The following is an 18,250-nucleotide window of genomic DNA, read 5'->3' as shown; positions in this document are numbered from 1 at the left end:
TATCTCTGTAATTAAACCTTTTCTGCTACACTGAGACTCTGTGCTTGCGAGAGGGGAAGTATTGCCTCTTTGAGGCGCCTAGGGATGTGTGTAAGATTTTCCCAGGTCACTGGGTGGGGGCTTGAGCTGGTTTTGCATTACGTTGTAGGGAAGGGACTCCTATGTATTGAACCCGGCCCTACTGCTATCAATTCAGCCTGGCAGAAGGGTTACATTTCTATAAATCCTAGAAGCTATGTCACTCCCAGCAGTGAGAATGCCAAAAAACCTGAACAAAACCATCTCAGATACAACCAGCTTTTTTCTCTCATTTTGCATCGGAATCTGGGACTTCGAGGGTAGGGACCCCTCTTTTCTTTATTGGGCTATTCTTCACACCCTTCATGTCTGTTAGCCTTTCACTGTAGGCTAGATTTTGGTCCCACTATGGCCCATTTATGCTGTCCACTGGTGCAAAGGGATTGGAAACCCCTGTCTGGGGGCGTCCCCCTAGTGTAAGAGCAGCACAGAGTCCTACCCTGCTCTCAGCAGGGGTGTGTTGGGGTGCAGCTAGTGGCTAGAAGGGGGAGTGGCCAGGAGGGTTTGAGCTCTGGCTATTCTGGGCTCTGGGATAATATCTGGGCAGATATAATGCTGCTGTTAAGTGAGGGGCTGCTGTAACTTACTCCAGAAGTTATGCTTGAAGGCACTTTTGCCCACCCTTGTCTTTGGCATTGCATCTCCAGGGAGGTGCAGATCAGAATCTGGCTGTGTCTCTTCAGTCCAACTTTAGATGAGAAGCCCCTTGGGACAAAGATCTCATTTTTACAGTCACTGGTAAAACTCTGTGCACTCTGTGACGGGGCATAAATAGCAATGACGATAAAGAGGAAGGCACGGTCCCTGCCCCCGAGGGTATATAAACAGCCCAGATCCCCTTGGGTGACCAGGTGCGATCTCAGTCAGCAAAGAGTTTTCATAGACTCATAGTAGATCCATAGTTCTGTGGTGGGCTGTGGCTGAAAGACTTTGGAAGAGTATTTTTAGGAGGATTCTGACTGAGGAGAGTGAGGCCATTTGGAACACAAAGGAAGAGAAATAATTCCAGGTACAGTGGGCAGCATGAGTGGGGGAGGTACAAAGTGAGATTGGGAAAAGAATTCAAGCAGAGCAGATAGGCAGGAGCCTTGGGTGGGGCCAGATCAACCTAGCAGGCAAACTGCTCCATTCAACCTCTAAGCAAGGGCAGGTTAGTAATAGGACAAAGGGAAAGTGTAAGGTGACACAGGCCAGCCTGGATCTCTCTGGCTGCTGAGAAAACAATCACCAGCCAGTTCTGGCTTCAGTGCAAGAGCAGTCGTCAGAATTCAGATTAGCATGAAGGTTATTCCAGTCAAACATTCCTACAGCCCACCCCCTTTCCTCCCTTAAAAGGCATTGAATTTCCTTTGCATGTATCCATCTGGAACAGGCGAGAGAGCGTGTCAGGAAGAGACGGGCGCCTTGTGAGCTCTGCTGAGTGCAGATTTATAATCTGATGAACAGAGAGAGACCCAGCTAACACCCCACTCCTTCCCACTCAAGGCCATAGCTCCAGGGCAGAGTGAAAGCACTTAGCCTGGGTTTTGTATCTAAAGAAGAAGAGCACAGTTCTGAAGACCATTTCCTGCTTGTTGCGGAGTTGGGGATCTCTCTTGCAATCGTGGATCATGGCCTGGCTGCTTCACAGGGCTTGCTGCCTAAAAGTCTTCTGTCAGCCCTCTAGAGGACCCTTTTCTTCTGGAATAGCTAGAGCTTGGAGTGGTGGGCCCCTGACTGCATATATGCCGGAAGCTGTAGCATTCGCTGGATCAAGGGACCACCCAGGGCTGTACACGGTGTCAGTGGAGCAGGTAGATGAATTTTGGGGAGCTCTAGGGAGAAATCGACTCATGTGGATTAATCCTTTTCACTCTGTCGAAGACTGTAATCTACAGCAGGGCTGGGTGTCCTGGTTCCTGGGAGGACAACTGAATGTAGCAGGTAAGCAGGAAGCCAGACCCCCATCCCACTCCCATTTGCTGGCCTCTTGGGGAACCCATCTGGTCCTAGCATCTTCAGGATGGATCCTTTTCAGTCTCATGAATCTGTTCTTGGTAATGCACATACCATTAACTCCTTCCGTTAGCCAGTGGCTATTGGGGAAATTCTATGGCAGAAAGAATTAGCTTTCTGTTTTTAGACACTTTCTTGGAAGTGCACTGATGTGTCTTTCCCCTGCATGTGGAAATCCTAAACTGAGAGGAATAGTCTGAGGAACAGACACCAAAGAGGGATGACAACAAGGGAAGAAAGCATGTGAGAGAGTGAGGATGTGAGTGTGAGACAGTACCTGCCTCTGACCCCCACTCTCCCTGGCGTGTTTGTTCCCAGTCTTATTCTCCTCACACCCCAGTCTGGGAGTTCTCACCGATGCCACTTAATCCAACACTTTCACTTGTAGGAAAACTAGGGAGGTAGAGCTGAGCAGCACATTCTGGTAAAAGGGTTCAAATGAGGGATGGTCTCTCAGATTCAGGCACAAGCTCAGCCAGAGGATTCTTGCCAGGAATGTTCCAATTGGCTGTGTGTGGTAGGTGTGCAGGAATGTGATTGGTTGTAGGGGAGCGAGTGTGTCTCATTAGCATGTGTGAATACAGCTGGATCACCATGTGCTCTAAGCCTAACTGCTCTCACAAGCTAAGCGTCATTGGGCCTGGTCAGTACCCTTTTGTGGGAGTCCTCAAAGGTGCACCCATGTGCTACTGGGGTCATCAAGTAGAAGTTAGTGCTCTTCCCTTATCAACAAGTGCCTCTTCATCGTGCTAGATAGCAGCACTGCCAACCCCAACCACTCAAAAATCATGAGTCAGGCCCCCCAAAATCATAAGATTTCAAAAATAATAAGCTTTGGTTCTTTTTTTATTTGCCTTCTGGTTTTTGAGCCTTTAGGGGTCACACTTTCAAGCTTTTATCTGGAACCATGAGGGAGAGAAATTTATTTTTTTGAAATGAAAGCTGAAAGTCTCATATAATCACAACTCCAGGAGATAGAGCTCTACAACAGACCACATATGTAATGAGACTCCCAATAAAACTACAAGTGTTGGCAACACTGGTGCTGTCAGAGGAGCCCATTTCAGGATAAGTTTTAAACCAAGGTCTTGACCGCTTATACTTTCCAAGGAACTCTAAGTACCCCCAGAGTTCTGGCACTATTCCATCTCAGGTGATTGCATTCTGCTTCCCTACATTCCCTCTGCAGCACTCCTCACTTCCTGTCCTAAACTGCTTTCTGGAGTGCTGCTGTCATTGTTTAATAGCTACCCCATTCCACTAAAGAGGCAACTGCATTTCAGCGGGAGGTGAAGTGTGTTCTCTGTGGATTGCTTACCTGCAACACAGGGTTGCTGAGAAATGACTGAGTTAATATTCATGAGGCACTCAGAGAGCTGCCAAGAAGAAGTGCAGAGGGCTGTTATGGTTACTCAGGGTGTTTGGGGAAAGGTTTTTGGTTAGGAATATGCAGACTGCAAGTAAGGATGAGGAGAATGGTCATGGGTGTGGTGGGGAGGAAGGTGTGGGAGTGGGATTGGGGTGGTGCTTCTGATCTGATGGTTGGTGCTAGCAATGATGTGGTTTATTGGGTTGAATAACAGTCAAACTTACAATGCAGCCACCCTGATTGGTATTCAGAAAATGGAGTCACTAGCACTGGCTTTACTAGAATTGAAAATAGCTGAGCCTGTAATGACAGTCAGTCTTCTCTTTCAGTGAATTGTCTGGATCGACATGTCCACACAGCCCCAAACAAAGTGGCCCTGATCTGGGAGAAAGATGAGCCTGGGAAAGAAGTCCGGGTTACATACAGGTCAGTACTTACCTCTGTACTTGCCCCATGAAGGGGCCCTGAGCTGGAGGAATGGAGGACAGAGGACTGGTATGGTTACTTATCTGATTAAGGAACCAGAGTCTTTTATCTCCAACTCTGCGGGGCTCCCAGAAGGGAAGGGAAGCTAGCTCCATCTGTTCCCAGTTCAGAGAGACTTCTGGGATGGGAGAGCTTCTAACTACAAGCTGGTTTCTTTGGACAGAGAACTGCTTGAATTGACCGGCCGTCTGGGAAACACCTTAAAACGACAGGGAGTGAAAAGAGGTGACCGAGTCACCATCTACATGCCTCCATGCCCTCTGGCTGTGGCAAGCATGCTAGCCTGTGCCCGGATAGGAGCCGTACACACTGTGGTATTTGCTGGATTCAGCTCCGAGGCTCTAGCTGACAGGATCCGGGATGGTAAGCCCCTTCTTCAAACTGATAGGTGCTCTGTGCACAAATTGTCCCTTCCTCCTGTCCCCTTGGAGAACAATATCAACCCGTTAGCTTCAGTGACCAGTGGTGCTGAGGGTGTGATGGTTGTGCCCAAAGCTTCCTGGCAAACTCCTCCTGTCCTGGCATTCTTACTCCTCCAGCCATAGAGGAGAGAGTGGCCTAAGGGACTGGAGGAAATGTGTGGGCCCGGGATCACATGCTCAGGCCACCCAAGAACATTGCCACAACTCCCCACAAGCTGTAGCTACAGACAAGCCTTGCCCTGAGAGATGGTTTGGAAAATAAAAGCTGCAGGCAGGAAGTCAACTGAGGGAGATGAAGCCATTTGCACAGGGATCACTCATTCCCATGGGCGGCTTGGAGGGAGGAGGCTTAAGATGCAGCAGGGGCGGTCCAGGTTCGATATTCAGAGACACTCTCTAACCCTAAGTAGAGCTCAGGAGTGGCACAGGCTGCCAAGGGACAGTGATGGAATGCTTCTCATCAGCGGAGCTCTTAAGGAGAAACATTCCCTGCCCTATCAGGGATGATTAAGGAATCCTGCCATGATGATGCACGGCAGGGAGGAGAGGACTAAATATCCCAGTAGAGGGCCTGCCCTGATGGAAGGCTATTCACTAGGTCTCACTAGAAGCCTCTTCCAGCCCAGTGGATGCTGTACCTGGCTTCATCAAATTCAGCATTTTAAAAATAAGCTCCTAGAGCAGCAGGGTCTGTCGTCAGGCCAGCCCCTCTTGCGTGAGAGCTTGAGTGCTCTGCCTCATCAGAAGGAGCAAAGGCCTGGAGTGCTGCCTCTCATCAGGTTGTATGTGACTTAATGGGACACATTAATGGGAAAGAAAGAGTTTAAAACTGCTGCTCTTATTTTAAAGAGAGGCCATGAAAACTGGAGATGGGAGGGGGAAAGAGAGAGAAAAGGGATGTGGGTCAGGACAGGGTTGGATGTGTGTGTGGAGCTGACGGAGCGGGGGGCACTAGACATCATGGTAATAATGATGGAGTGCGAGAGGGCAGAGGGGCAGCTGGGCTGAGCTAAAGGGCTGATCGTGTTGCTGTTTGTTTTCTTCTCTTTTGCCCTCTTCAGCGCAGTCAGAGACAGTGATCACTGTGAACCAGGGGCTGAGGGGGGGCAAAGTTACTGAGCTGAAGCAGACAGTGGACCAGGCCGTGCGTGTGTGCCCGCTGGTTAAGCGAGTTCTGGTTTCCATGAGGACTGAGCAGAAGGTTCCCATGTCAGAACTGGATGTGCCACTGGAGGAGGTGAGATGTCAGATGGAGCCACCACCAACTTTCCCCCAGGGTAGGGTATCTGCTCTAGTGAATCAGGAGAAGTGGTTGGGGTGGGTTTCCAGCCCAGCCCAAAGAACCCTGTTTGCACTTAGATGCACTGGGGCCATTATTCTGGGGTAACAGTGTCAGGATCCGAAGCTTATTGCCCAGGCCAGGAACCTTCCAAACAACAGTTTCCCTGCTCTCCAGAATGAACGAATGAGTTAAAGTGGGGAGCTCTTGGAGATGCAATAGTCTGTGTACCATCAGGGGCTAGGAGTACTAACCAGAGCCTGCAATAGTGTGGGCAAGACCTTGAAAACTATCTGCCCATGTGCCTCAGACCTGGCCTATAGCACTCCGTGCTATGCCAGCCCTGGGCTCCCCACACATCTTTGTCCATGCACCTCATTCCTGGCCTGCAGTACCCCTGCTGTTCCAGTCTGGGTGGGGCCCACAGCCACAATTACTGACTGCAGTCAGTGCTATACAAGGCACAGGCCGTGGGCTGTCTCTTGGTGTTTACGCTCCTAGTTAGGCACAATGCATCCAATGCTGGCCAGACCTCAGGGGAGCGGCACTTACTCTTTCTGAAGAAGTATGTTGTCATTAGCTCCTGGCTTCAGAACAACTGCCTCCTCCATGTTTTGTACAGAGTGGAGCTCACTGTCTGTGCTCAGCAAATAACTTAATTCACCTGAGAAGGCTTCTCAGAAAAATTCTGTTATGGTCAGAAAAGTGACAGTGAACTAATGGCCTCTTTCTACTCAGCAGACCTGCGCCCTGGCTGGGTTCAGCGTTAGAGCTGCTGACTCCGTGATACACCCTTTTACTCCTGCTGGCTCCACAGAGCCTACACAGCCCTGGAAGAGAGAGCTGGAGTCTATTCTGGACAGTGCATCAGCAGAATTTTTAAGTGCGCCCTAACTGCAAATCGATATTACTGGTGGTGATGCCTGAGCCAGCTTGACCCTTAGAACCCAGGGGGAGTTTGTGGTGCCAGCATGTGGAAGAGAAACCCTCAGTTTACTTCAACACAGCACACTTGATCTGGCAACAGTGAAAAACAATGAACACTGGCCCCACTGGTGCCATTTTGATAGTCACTTTTCAGCGTAGTTCTGCATTTTAAGGAGCCAGCTGAATGAAAAGGGGGTGAGCATTTTGGGAGTGGGAGGGAATTCAAAGCTTAAAGGCAGCATAGAAGAAGATGCAAAGACGAGGAGGCTAAGGAAATAGAGGACCATAAGAGGAAATGAGAGCGAAGATGTTGTTGGGGCAGCATTCTGTAGGCCTTGGGAGGGAGGAGAAGAAACTTAAACCAGATGTGGAAGGTGATAGGAAGACACTGAAGAGCTCTGAAGAGAGGTGGGTGGCATGGCCACAGTGGCAGCACCCATTCTGGTATGTACTGGAGAGGATCAGGTAGGGAAGCCAGAGAGGCAGAGGCTGCGGCAACAAAGATGAGAACTGACCAATTAGACAAGATGTTAGCCATAGGGAAGGAGAGGAAGGGATGGACTTGATAAATGTAGACAGGAAGAAGCAACAGGATTCAAGAGCCTGAATGTGGGGAGAGGGGTTAGGATCTGGTTTGCTAGAGTGCTGTCCCGGCCTCCACAATGCTGTACCCCTGCCAGGCAGTGTTGGCCCATCACCAGGCAGCAGAAGAATAGGCACAGTGGGATTCATTTATCAGACATATACAATGCTTTCCATTCAGCTCTTCTGGGCTTAGTAAATGACTAATAAAATGTGAAGTCAGAGCAAGTGTGGAGAGCGTGGAGGGAAATCTGGGGGCTGTGAGGAGATCCTGGAGCTGAGTGAGAACGTCTCTGCTTTGTGTCATAGGAAATGATGAAAGAGGACGTATGCTGTGAGCCTGCTGTCATGGAGAGTGAAGACTTGCTGTTCCTTCTCTACACATCAGGCAGTACTGGCAAACCCAAGGGGCTGGTCCACTCCCAGGCAGGATACTTGCTCTATGCTGCCGTCACACACAAGGTAACAAGGCCTAGACACGGACACCAGGGATGTCAGGTCAAGGCATACAGGCAGCAGAACTACCAAGCTATGATGACAAGACCACATCTCTACTACTTGAGCTAAAGCACAATCTGGGAGCTGCTAATGTTATTAGGGACCCAGCTGCTGGAGGGAAAGATGGTTACTAGGAGTGCAGCAGGACTAAGTCCAGGCAACAGGGGGCGCCAGTGCATGTTCTAGAGCAGGTCAATTATTCCTTACTTACAGTAGCGCCCAGAGGCCCCAGGTAGACCTGGGTGCCCTGTTGTGCTGGGCACTGCTCCAGCACTCAGGAAGAGATGGTCTATGCCCCAAAGAGCTGCCAAGATGACAAGTGAGGTAGAAAGGAGGGGAGGAGCAGCAAACACCAGCAAGACACAGGTTTTATATTTACAGTCACTTATTTCTCAACATTTGTTTTCTTCCTTCTTCTGTCCTCACCACGCCCTGAGCCAATCAGTTCAGGGATGGCGTTCCACCCACAGAGAAAAGCATTGCTCAGACACTCAGCCAGTTTATTCTAAGGGATTCCAGAGAGCGAAATGGCTGGTATCTTACAGAAATAACCCAGCCTTTTCCTTCTCTGCATAAGTTCTGTTGCAGTTATGCCAGCAGTTTGCTTACAGGCCTGCAGTGAGGAACATAGGACAGAGAGAGAGAGAGAGATCTTCAAGACCCCCCTCCCCTGCATTCTGAAATTCAACTACACCTGAGCATACATGAGAGTAAAAGCTCTGCTCCTGAAGAGAGCCCCTAGAGCAGTGCTTCTCAAGCTAAATGATGTGGGGGACTGGCAATTTTTTTCCAATGTGCCAGGGACCGGTGCCATATTATTATCCTATTCGATGCTCTTATGAGGAAACTTGTCACAGACCGGCAGCCGATGGCTCGCGGACCGGCACCAGTCCGCAGACCACCACTTTGAGAAGCACTGCCCTAGAGCACTAAAGAGAAGTAGATTTGGGAAGAGGAAGCCCCTAAAGCAGACACCAATATCCCAGATTTTATTCCAGTCATTAGCCCTCTGAAGGTACACCTACACTTGAGGGGAAAAAAACCTCATGGCAGTGAGCCTCAGACCCCGGGTGTACAGACTCAGGCTCGTGCCATGCCACAAAAACTAGCTGTGTAGAGATTCCTGCTTAGGCTGGAGCTCAGGCTCTGACACCCACCCTCTTCCCCGGGTTCAGAGCCTGAGCATGAATGTCTACACAGCTATTTCTAGTGCTGTAGCATGAGCACCATGCACCCGTTGACCTAGGCACTGAGACTCACTACCGGAGGGTTGTTGTTTTTTTTGCTGTGTAGATATGAAAGAGAGCTGGAGCCAGAGCTGCTGGGAACTCCCGTGCTGAGCCACACTGAGCCAAGGAAAGTGGGGAAAAGCCCATTGCTTGAAACAGTTCACCAAGCAAACTGCTTCCAAGTGTAACCCACACATCTCGTGTGTGTGGTGTTCTGTCCCATCTAGTGGCACCAAGTGCACTTGGAGAGAGAGAGAGATTTATGAGTCTGCTCTACAGCCTTAGCTAATGGCCATATGGCTTTTAGCTCATGCAGTAGACACTCATGCACTATGTTCCAGAGCTCCCAGGTTCAATCCTGCCTGCAGACCACCAGAGCCTGTTGGTGTTACACGAGAACCACCCTTCTGGCTTCTCATGAGACAAGGCCCTTTTTAAGCAGCTGAGAGTGGGCTCCTTAGCCATGGGCAAGCTCCCCCTAAACCTGATCCAGGGACCTTCATACCTCCACCCAGGCCCTGGTGCATCTAGTGTTCATATGAGGCCAGATCTGGTGACTTACGTCTGAAATGCCCTGTGTGCCTGGGAGTGGGACATGTAGAAATCAGGGAGCCAGTGATTTGACACAGAACAAAGCAACGTGCTCAACCCTCACTAGACCCCTGGCTTGGCACAGTTGTCCTGCTGGCCACTGCACTCTGTATAGCTAATGCTTGGCAATACTGGGGCAGCTCACGAGACCTGAAAGCAGGGGATGTTGTCCCAGGACAGGAATGTGGTAAGCAGCCAGCACTGTTCAATTCCAACACACGGCCACTATAGCTCCAGCTGCTCTGGAAAACATGACCAGAGCTGGAATGAATTCCTGCTCATTTTCCCCAGCTGGGTTCAGCAAGCGGCTGCTGATGCATGAATACTCTGTTACTTTAAACAGTGACTATCACAGAGGAGAGCGAGTTTCCATTACAAACACACCAGAGCCGTCCTCACTCCTGGAAACCTCATCTGTCACCGTCCTGTCAGGGGGCCCACTTTGCGGGGAGTTGCTCGAGCATTGCCACAGCAAACCTAATGGCAGCTGCAGCATGTTAGTAAGGGACGAGAGGCTTTTAAAGTATTGTTGGAAATGGCGGATCTCAGAGCAGCAGCCAAGAAACAAAGGGCTCCTAGAGACATTATACTATACTGGGAAACTTGCCTGGTGTTAAACAGAGGGGAAATGGAGCGAGGGGAGCCAGACCCAAGTAAAACAGATGTTTCACTCTCAGGGCCAGCCCTGCTATCCAGTTACTCTAGGACATTCTGTCCCTCCCCCTACTCCAGCATGGCATCCAATGAAATGAGAGGGTGTGGAAAATAGCACTGTCTGAACTCCCGGCCCGTGACCCATGCAGAGCCAGGCTTACCTTGCAGAGTGGGAGGGACAGAGAGGTGTCCGCCTGCTAGCCCTGCAGAGCCAACGTCACAAGAAGAGAGGGGCGGGAATCTACTCTGGCTTGCAGAGCAGCAGCGCAACTATTTGTCTTTATTAGACAATGTTGTGAGGTGGAAGGAGCCCAGTTCTGTTCAGGGGAGAGTTTGAGGGCTGGCATTGGAAAGAGACTTTTTTTTTTTTCTTCGCTGTCAAACTGAGCAAACTGGATCTGGAGTCAGCAAGAAAGAGAAGCATGAAAGCCCATAGTGGCCTTTTTAGAGCGTGACCATTCAAAGTGTAGAACTGCTCGGGGGGGGGGGCAGGGGGGGACTTCACAAACCGATTACACTTGGTAGCCAATCATTTCCTTGTCTACATTTTAGATTAGCTGCTTTTCACTTTCATCGAGTGTCTTCTTGATCTTCTGAGAGGGGGGAACATAGGCACCAGCTCTACCCTCCCTAGACCAATTAGTATTTTAATACACCATTGTCACATCCCCTCTGACTCATCTCCTCTTTGAACTAAATAGTCTTGCCTCTTAGGGAAGTCTTCTAGGCCTCTGCTCATTTCTATTTCTACTCTACCTGTCTGTGGAGTGATAAGCAACACTGAACACCTCTCCAACTATGAACTTACTGTCGATTTGTCTAATGGCAGTATCCCATTAGTTCAGTTCGTTATACAGCCTAACAATTAGTTTGCACAGGAGCAGCTCTTTTCCATGAGTGGGCCCAGTCAATTTAGAATCCAGCAATGTGAAGGAGTGGTCCAAGTGGTTCATTCCAACAAGCATGCCCTTGCACTCGCCAACAGTGAATTTCATCCGATATCATGTTGCCGAGTCTACCTGTGGTAGGTCCTACTGGAGTGCCTGACAGTCCTCAAGTGTTGACTCCAGTAATAATGGGAACTGGCTTGTCTGAATTTGCATCAGGACCTGGCTCCTTTCCTCAGCATAGGACTAAAGCTGCTTTAGTTATTTCTTTTTCAGTAGGACCCTAACTAGAACTATGGTGCCATTGTGCTGGGTACTGCACAAATGCAGAATAGGCCAGTCCCTGCTTAAGGGCTAAACAGAGACAAACTGTGACAGACGGGTGTAGCAGAGAGGGTGGGAAGCAGTGACGCACAACAATTTGGGCGTCATGGTGGATAATCAGCTGAACAGGAGTTCCCAGAGTGACACTATGGCCAAAAGAGTTAATGGCATCCTGAGATAAACAAGGGGGTCTCAAGTAGGAGTCGAGAGGTTATTTTACCTCTGTATTTGGCACTGGTGCAACTGCTGCTGGAATAGTGTGTCCAGTTCTGAGGTTCACAATTCAAGAAGGATGTTGATACATTGGAGACGGTTCAGAAAAAAGCCACGAGAATGATTAGAGAATTAGAAAACATGCCTTGTAGTGATAGACTCAAGGAGTTTAATCTATTTAGACTGAAGAGAAGGTTAAGGTGTGAGTTGATGACAGTCTGTAAGTACTCACACGGGGAACAAATATTTGATAATGGGCTCTTCAGTTTAGCAGAGAAAAGTATAATGTGATCTGATGACTAGAAGTTGAAGCTAGACAAATTCAGAGTGGAAATAAGGTGTACATTTTTAACAGTAATTAAGCACTGGAACAATTTGCCAAGCCTGTGGTGGATTCCCCAGCAAAGGCACTGTTTAAGTCAAGATGGGATGTTCTTTCTAAAAGACCTGCTCGAGGAATTATTTGGGGGAAGTTCTATAGCCTGTGTTACACAGGAGCGCAGATGAGCTGATCACAATGGCTCCTTCTGGCCTTGGCATCTATGAAGGGGAATACGAGGCTGGCAGAGAAAGGACACTTTAGTTACAGATCTCTCCCACACAAGAGCTGTTCTGGCAACCTCTGTGGTAGGAGGGGTCCTGTCTCCAGGCTTCAGCTCTTGCTCTCTTCTTTTTTTGCACAGTATGTGTTTGATTACCATGATGGGGACGTCTTCGGCTGCGTGGCAGACATCGGTTGGATCACAGGGCACAGTTACGTGGTGTACGGCCCTCTGTGCAATGGAGGTACCACCGTCCTTTTTGAGAGCACTCCAGTGTACCCCAATCCTGGTGAGTAACAAGGAGGTTCAGAAGAGCCCTAGGCCGCAGAAAAGGGCAGCAGGAAGAAGTTATGGGGCTCAGGAAAGGAGCCTTCTTCAAAAATGCTCAGCAGCTGTTCTGCCAGAGCTGTAAGAAGCTATTATAAATGCATGAATGTAATCCTGCTCTGAAATCTCCGGCAAGCAGGGAAGTGATCCTTGCCACGCCATGCAGGAGAGAGAGAGGCTTGAAATTAATTCCCATCTCAGCCCACGTTCCAAAAAACTCTCCTGCCATCATGGCATGAGTTGAGTCCTTGTGTGGCGCTGAAGAACACGTTGAATTCCTCTCACACCCAAGGGGAGATGATAGGGAACTGTATTATTCATGGGTGGAGCAGTTAGGAGAAGAGCAAATCCCTCCTTCTCTGGAGTAGTCTCTTATGTATTACATGTGTGGGAAGTCACCTCCACATGGCAGGGTCTTGAGGGGGATGCTAGCTGTGCCCTTCCCTGCCACAGAGAGAGCTGTGGAGATGGTTATCAGGAAGGGCTCTCAAGGAAGGAAAGAGCCACTCCTCCTCCTGGGTTTACCCTGAGCTAAGTTGGCCTGGCTGAGAGGGCCATGGCACTGGTACAGCAGGGGTATAAAAGCAAGGAGAGTATTGGGATCAGGCTGGACGAGCCAATCCTAGAGGTAATTGGCCCAGTTTCCCATTCCAGGGCGTTACTGGGAAACAGTGGAGAGGCTACGAATTAATCAGTTCTATGGAGCACCCACAGCAATTCGCTTGCTGCTGAGATATGGGGACGAGTGGGTAAAGAGATATGACAGATCTTCCCTCAAGATCCTTGGATCAGGTTGGTACCGGGTGATGGTGACCAGACTACCACTCTCAGACTCAGTTCGGTAGTGGGCTGGATTAGAGGTATGCGTTGGGTCAGTACTTGGCAGTAAGAGAGAATACACCACCATGGAGAAGGCCTATTCATTGGCCCAGGTCCCTGATCTTGACAAAGCCAGTATGTCAGAGGAAAAGGAAAGGAGAGAAATTTTTCTGAATTGTTCCTTAAACACAATTCATCTCCATTTCCCCTTGCAGTGGGAGAACCCATCAATACAGAAGCGTGGGAGTGGTACTTCAATGTGGTTGGCGATGCGCGGTGCCCAGTAGTTGACACATGGTGGCAAACTGGTAAGAAGTAAAGACGACCCCTCACCTCCCATTACAGGCACCTTCACAGTTCCCCAGGTGTAATACCCATCTGGGATTGTTCAGCTGGGGGCAATTATTATTTAGACATCACCATACCTGTGCATGGCACATTACAGCCAAGTGCCCAGCACAGGGAGCCTCTTGGCCCCACCACAGAACAGGCAGATAAATAAATGATAGGATTTAAAATTCGCCTGGAAAATAGATGATAGGGACCAATCCAGTGCTGGACTAGATGAGCAAGACTTTCCATCTCTAATCAAGTCTTTTCCAGCCACCTCCAGACAGCAGAGAGCCTTGCCTACAGCAACCGCTGCATAGGCACAGAAGCAGCTGGATCCCCTCACCACCCCACAGCCATTAACCATGCAAGGCTTAGGTGGAAGGTGGATTTCTTAACAGTATTCCATGGCTTTTGCTTTGACCTAATTTCATGGGTGTCACCATTACATTTACCTCAGAAACAGGAGGCATCTGTATCTCTCCCCGTCCATCCAGCCCCGGAGATGAGATTCTTCCAGGCATGGCCATGAGACCATTCTTTGGGATCAGCCCTGCCCTCCTGGATGACAAGGTAACTTACAACCATCAGTCCAGAGGTTCTCTTAGCCAACATTCCCATACTGTCCCCTCTAGCAGGCAGAGGCTGGAAGTAGAGGACTTGTAAGCTGGACCCTGTCTCCCCTCCCCGCCCACCCCAGGTCATGTCCCACTCCCTACAGATCCTCCTATTTTGAGCAACTGCAGCAAGGGAGCTGGTAGCAACCCTTTGCCATCTCAGCCTGTGTTCCTGCACCATTCTCTATAGTGCCCTGTCCTGGGAGGAGCTCGGACACATGTCAGAAATTCTACAAAGGTATTTTCTGGAACAGCGGGTTCCAGCTTCTCAGTAACTGAATGGATGCCATGCTAGACTTACAGCCATAGCTGTAGCTATATGCCAGTGCCCAAGGAGCCTGGTACACACTAGGGGAAGCAGATCTGGACAAGGGCATAGAACAGGCTGGGTCTGGGTGAGAACTGTCTTCTGTCAGAACCAGGTGTTAAGCAGCAGAGTGAGCTGCACATCACCTCCCTGTGGGTGGTGTGAACTAGATCCTCCCGCACTGTTCTCTATGTCTCTCCTGGTCAGAAGGTTGTGGTGGGGTGTAGCAGGTAAAACAAGACCCAGGACGAAGCATGGAGGTTGCCCTCTGCCTCAGTCATGACAAAGTGTATTATTTTCCAGGGAAGCATCCTAACACAGAACAATGTCTCTGGAGCCCTCTGCATCTCTCAGGCCTGGCCAGGAATGGCACGGACCATTTACAATGACCACAAGAGATTTCTGGAAACCTACTTGATGCCTTACCCAGGTACGATTTTCAGGGAAGGACAGAGAAAGATGCACAGCTGATCACATGAAGAAGGGGTTTTATGGCAAATGCACTAGACTGGCACATGGGAGATCTGGGTTAACTTCCTGGCTCCAACAGGCTCACTGAAACGCTTTGGATAAGTCACACAGTCTCTCTGTGCCTCAGTTCCCCATCTGTAAAATGGAGACAGCTCTTCCTTTCCTCCATGCTTCAGCTGTCTCATCTATTTTGAACATAAGCTCTTTGGCACAGGGACAGCTCCTTACTATGTGTATATATAGCACCTACCACAAAGGGGTCCTGATCTCAGTGAGGACCACCAATTGCATCTGTAATACAAATAATAATGTCAGCTCCTGTAGCAATGAGAGAAGGGAAGAGAAGTGTCCAGACCATGGAGGACTGCACTGTGGCATGTGTCCCAGGCTTATGGGAATGGAGCTGGTCCAGCAAGAAGCATGCACTGCAGAATTAAAGGTGGTAACAGGGAAGGCCCCTGAGCTGTAGAGAAGCCATGAGGTTGACTGGGGGTAGAGAAGTCCCTTTGCTGTGAGTTTGGGGGTGGGGCACAGTATACAGGGGGATGGTGCTGATGTGGGGAGCAGTGTACCGAAGCCTTAGAGGTAATGGGACAAGGGAAGAGGGTGCAGCTAGCATTGGCTAGCTGTGAGAGACTCTCACGGTTCTGATCATCACAGGATTTTTCTTCACGGGAGATGGAGCCTATCGTTCCAGCCAAGGATATTACCAGCTGACAGGACGTCTGGATGATGTCATCAATGTTAGCGGTCACAGGCTAGGCACTGCAGAGCTGGAAGATATTGTGGTAAGAGGCTTGGGCAGAAGGAAGTGGTAAACACCTGATCCCTAGCTTATAAGCAAGTACGAAGAGCTGAGGTGGGGCGAGCCTCTTCAGGGAGCGGAGTAAGGGCATGGGGCTTCTGAGTAAAGAAACTGTGAAACACTGACTGAACATAGCACCTTGCTGTCACGCCTGAGTTTTCTGCTCCAGCAGGAGGTCTTGTAGGGAATGGGGTAGGAGTTCTACCTGGAGCAGGCAGGGTAGAAGGGGAAATTCTCTCATCTCTACCACTCCCACTCTGATTTCCAACCAACTCTAGAGCTGCCCAGCTGTGACAGTGATCACAACATACAGCCAGGATTTCTGAAGTCTGACTAGGACTCTTCCCATCACAAGTTCTATCAAGCTAGCTACAGCTCTGAGTATGTTGCAGCTGTCCTGCTGCTTTACTGGGTAACCCCTTGCCCCTGCAAACACTTCAGATCTTCTTACCTTTCTGTCAAAGGGCCCAGCACATGGCTGCACTATGCTAAGTTCCACTTTCCTCAGCAGTATCAGACTAGATGGCAAAGTATTTAGCTCCAATATCACAACTAAGCTGTTCTAACAGCACAGGCCCCAGCTCTATCCTTGCACTCAAGGGAAGGATACAGGTTTATCTGGAGCTCAAGCTATAGCTAGATGAATCAGAAAAGATTCAGAGCATCATGCAAATTTAGGGGATCATCTAAACCAGGGGTAGGCAATCTATGGCACATGTGCCAAAGGCAGATGCAAGCTGATTTTCAGTGGCACTCACACTGCCCTGGTCCTGGGCACCAGTCTGAAGGGCTCTGCATTTTAATTTAAAATGAAACAAATTTTAAAAACCTTATTTACTTTACATACAACAATAGTTTAGTTATATTACAGACTTATAGAAAGAGACATTCTAAAAATTTTAACATGTATTACTGGCACCTTAAATTAGAGTGAATAAATGAAGACTTGGCAGACCACTTCTGAAATGTTGCCGACCCCAGATCTAAACCTTGGAGGCCCCCGTTGTTATGAGATTGGAGTCTCTCCGTGCTCTTCAGCGCAGATATGTCCCTGTAAGCAGGGACAACCCAGTGAGATCTTTTTAACAGGTTACTGGGTCCTGTTGCAGCAGGGGTGGGAGGAGCAGAATGGGCAGTTGCCACTCACAGAGGTAAGCCCAGAGCTGGAAGAGGAAGCAGGGGTGTCAGGCCTCTTCCCTACACACTACTGTGGCAGGTAAGTAGGAAGAGAGCATGGAGGCCATCTTGGAAGCTCTCCATCTCGCTCTTCCTTACAGCTGGTTGCACCATGCTAGCGTGTGGCAGGACAGGCTCCAGGGCTGCAGCCAGCCTGCCAGGACTGCTGAAGTGAAATGCAGACCTGTTTTGTTCCAGAATCAGCACAGAGCGGTGGCAGAGTCAGCAGTGATTGGCTTCCCTCATGAGATCAAAGGAGAAGGTGAGGGGCTCTGATTCCTGCTACTGCAATCTCTGTAATGGGCTTAACAGCTGCTAGGGCTAGTGGTGAGAGGAGGAGCCATTCATAGGGTGACTGCATACCTGACTTGTATGGGGCAGTGGGGACACAGGGACCACACTCAGCATCTGTCTGGTATTTCTAATACCCCTGCGGTACACACAGTAAGTTTTGTGGGTCACAACAGAAAGTGGGGTGAGTCACCACAAGAGCCACATGGCTGGGCTGGAAGGGGGCAAGTCTCAGGTAGCTTTACACTGCAGGAGTTTGCAGCTTCAGGCAACACAGAACTCCCTCCAGCATATCTTCAGGAGGGAGGCCCCACAACCTCACTGTAGCCCTGTAGAGGAAGAGTCTCTGAGATCACTTCAGTACGAAGGTTTGGACGAGGGAGGTGTGGGTGATCCAAGATTCACTTAGGTCACAGACATACCATCTCAGCCAGCTGCAGCATGCTTAGCCCTGCACTGGACATCTCCCTGAACCATGGCTGGGTAACTCCATCTCTTCCCAGGAGCGTATGTGTTCATTGTGCTGAAGAAGGGGACTGATGTTTCTCAGGAGAAGCTGAGCAATGAACTCAAGGAGTTGGTCTCAAAGAAGATTGCAAAATATGCAAGCCCTGACTATATTCAGGTAACAGCCCACAGGCCTGTTCCTGCCCGCACTGCACCCTGTATGCCCTCAACCCTGCCTCAACGGCATGGCGGAAGTCCCTTCCCCACTGCTCCCAGCCCCAGATGATACAGGTTACGGCTGCAGCCTTTACTCTGCTCCTTTCTGCCACAGGTCACAAAGCGGCTACCCAAGACCCGTTCAGGTAAGATTATGCGCCGTGTCCTGAAGAAGATTGTAGAGAACAAGGCAGATGAGCTTGGGGACCTGACCACCTTAGATGACCACGAGGCCGTGGAGGAGATCATCGAGGGGCACAAGCGCCTCCTACAGGAGGAGCAGGGCCAGTAACCTGCTCCCCTTTTCTTCACCCTCTCCCACCCCTGTCTAATTTGGGACCTAGCCTAGAAAAAGCCAATCAACAGGC

The 18,250-nt window shown here is 49.7% G+C and overlaps 1 protein-coding gene across 5 annotated transcripts; it reads left to right on the top strand.

The window, feature by feature from the left end:
* The first annotated feature begins 1,351 nt into the window (after positions 1–1,351).
* LOC115649953 (acetyl-coenzyme A synthetase 2-like, mitochondrial) lies at positions 1,352–18,201 on the top strand. 5 transcript variants are annotated; one of them, XM_030559174.1, is made up of 15 exons: positions 1,352–2,001; positions 3,772–3,868; positions 4,092–4,291; positions 5,412–5,587; positions 7,448–7,600; positions 12,218–12,365; positions 13,058–13,195; positions 13,438–13,530; positions 14,013–14,125; positions 14,360–14,407; positions 14,780–14,906; positions 15,608–15,735; positions 17,127–17,190; positions 17,723–17,844; positions 17,998–18,201. In XM_030559174.1, the coding sequence occupies exons 1-15, from the start codon at positions 1,689–1,691 to the stop codon at positions 18,172–18,174; spliced, it is 2,097 nt and encodes a 698-aa protein (XP_030415034.1). In that variant the 5' UTR covers positions 1,352–1,688; the 3' UTR covers positions 18,175–18,201. The 5 variants fall into 5 exon arrangements, with proteins under 5 accessions (XP_030415034.1, XP_030415036.1, XP_030415035.1 ...); XM_030559176.1 differs by lacking the exon at positions 13,058–13,195; XM_030559175.1 differs by lacking the exon at positions 14,360–14,407.
* Positions 18,202–18,250: the final 49 nt, after the last annotated feature.

Source organism: Gopherus evgoodei, chromosome 4 (genome assembly GCF_007399415.2).
Source record: "Gopherus evgoodei ecotype Sinaloan lineage chromosome 4, rGopEvg1_v1.p, whole genome shotgun sequence".
NCBI classification, from domain to species: Eukaryota; Metazoa; Chordata; order Testudines; family Testudinidae; genus Gopherus; species Gopherus evgoodei.
This window is presented reverse-complemented; position numbering and strand designations above follow the sequence as displayed.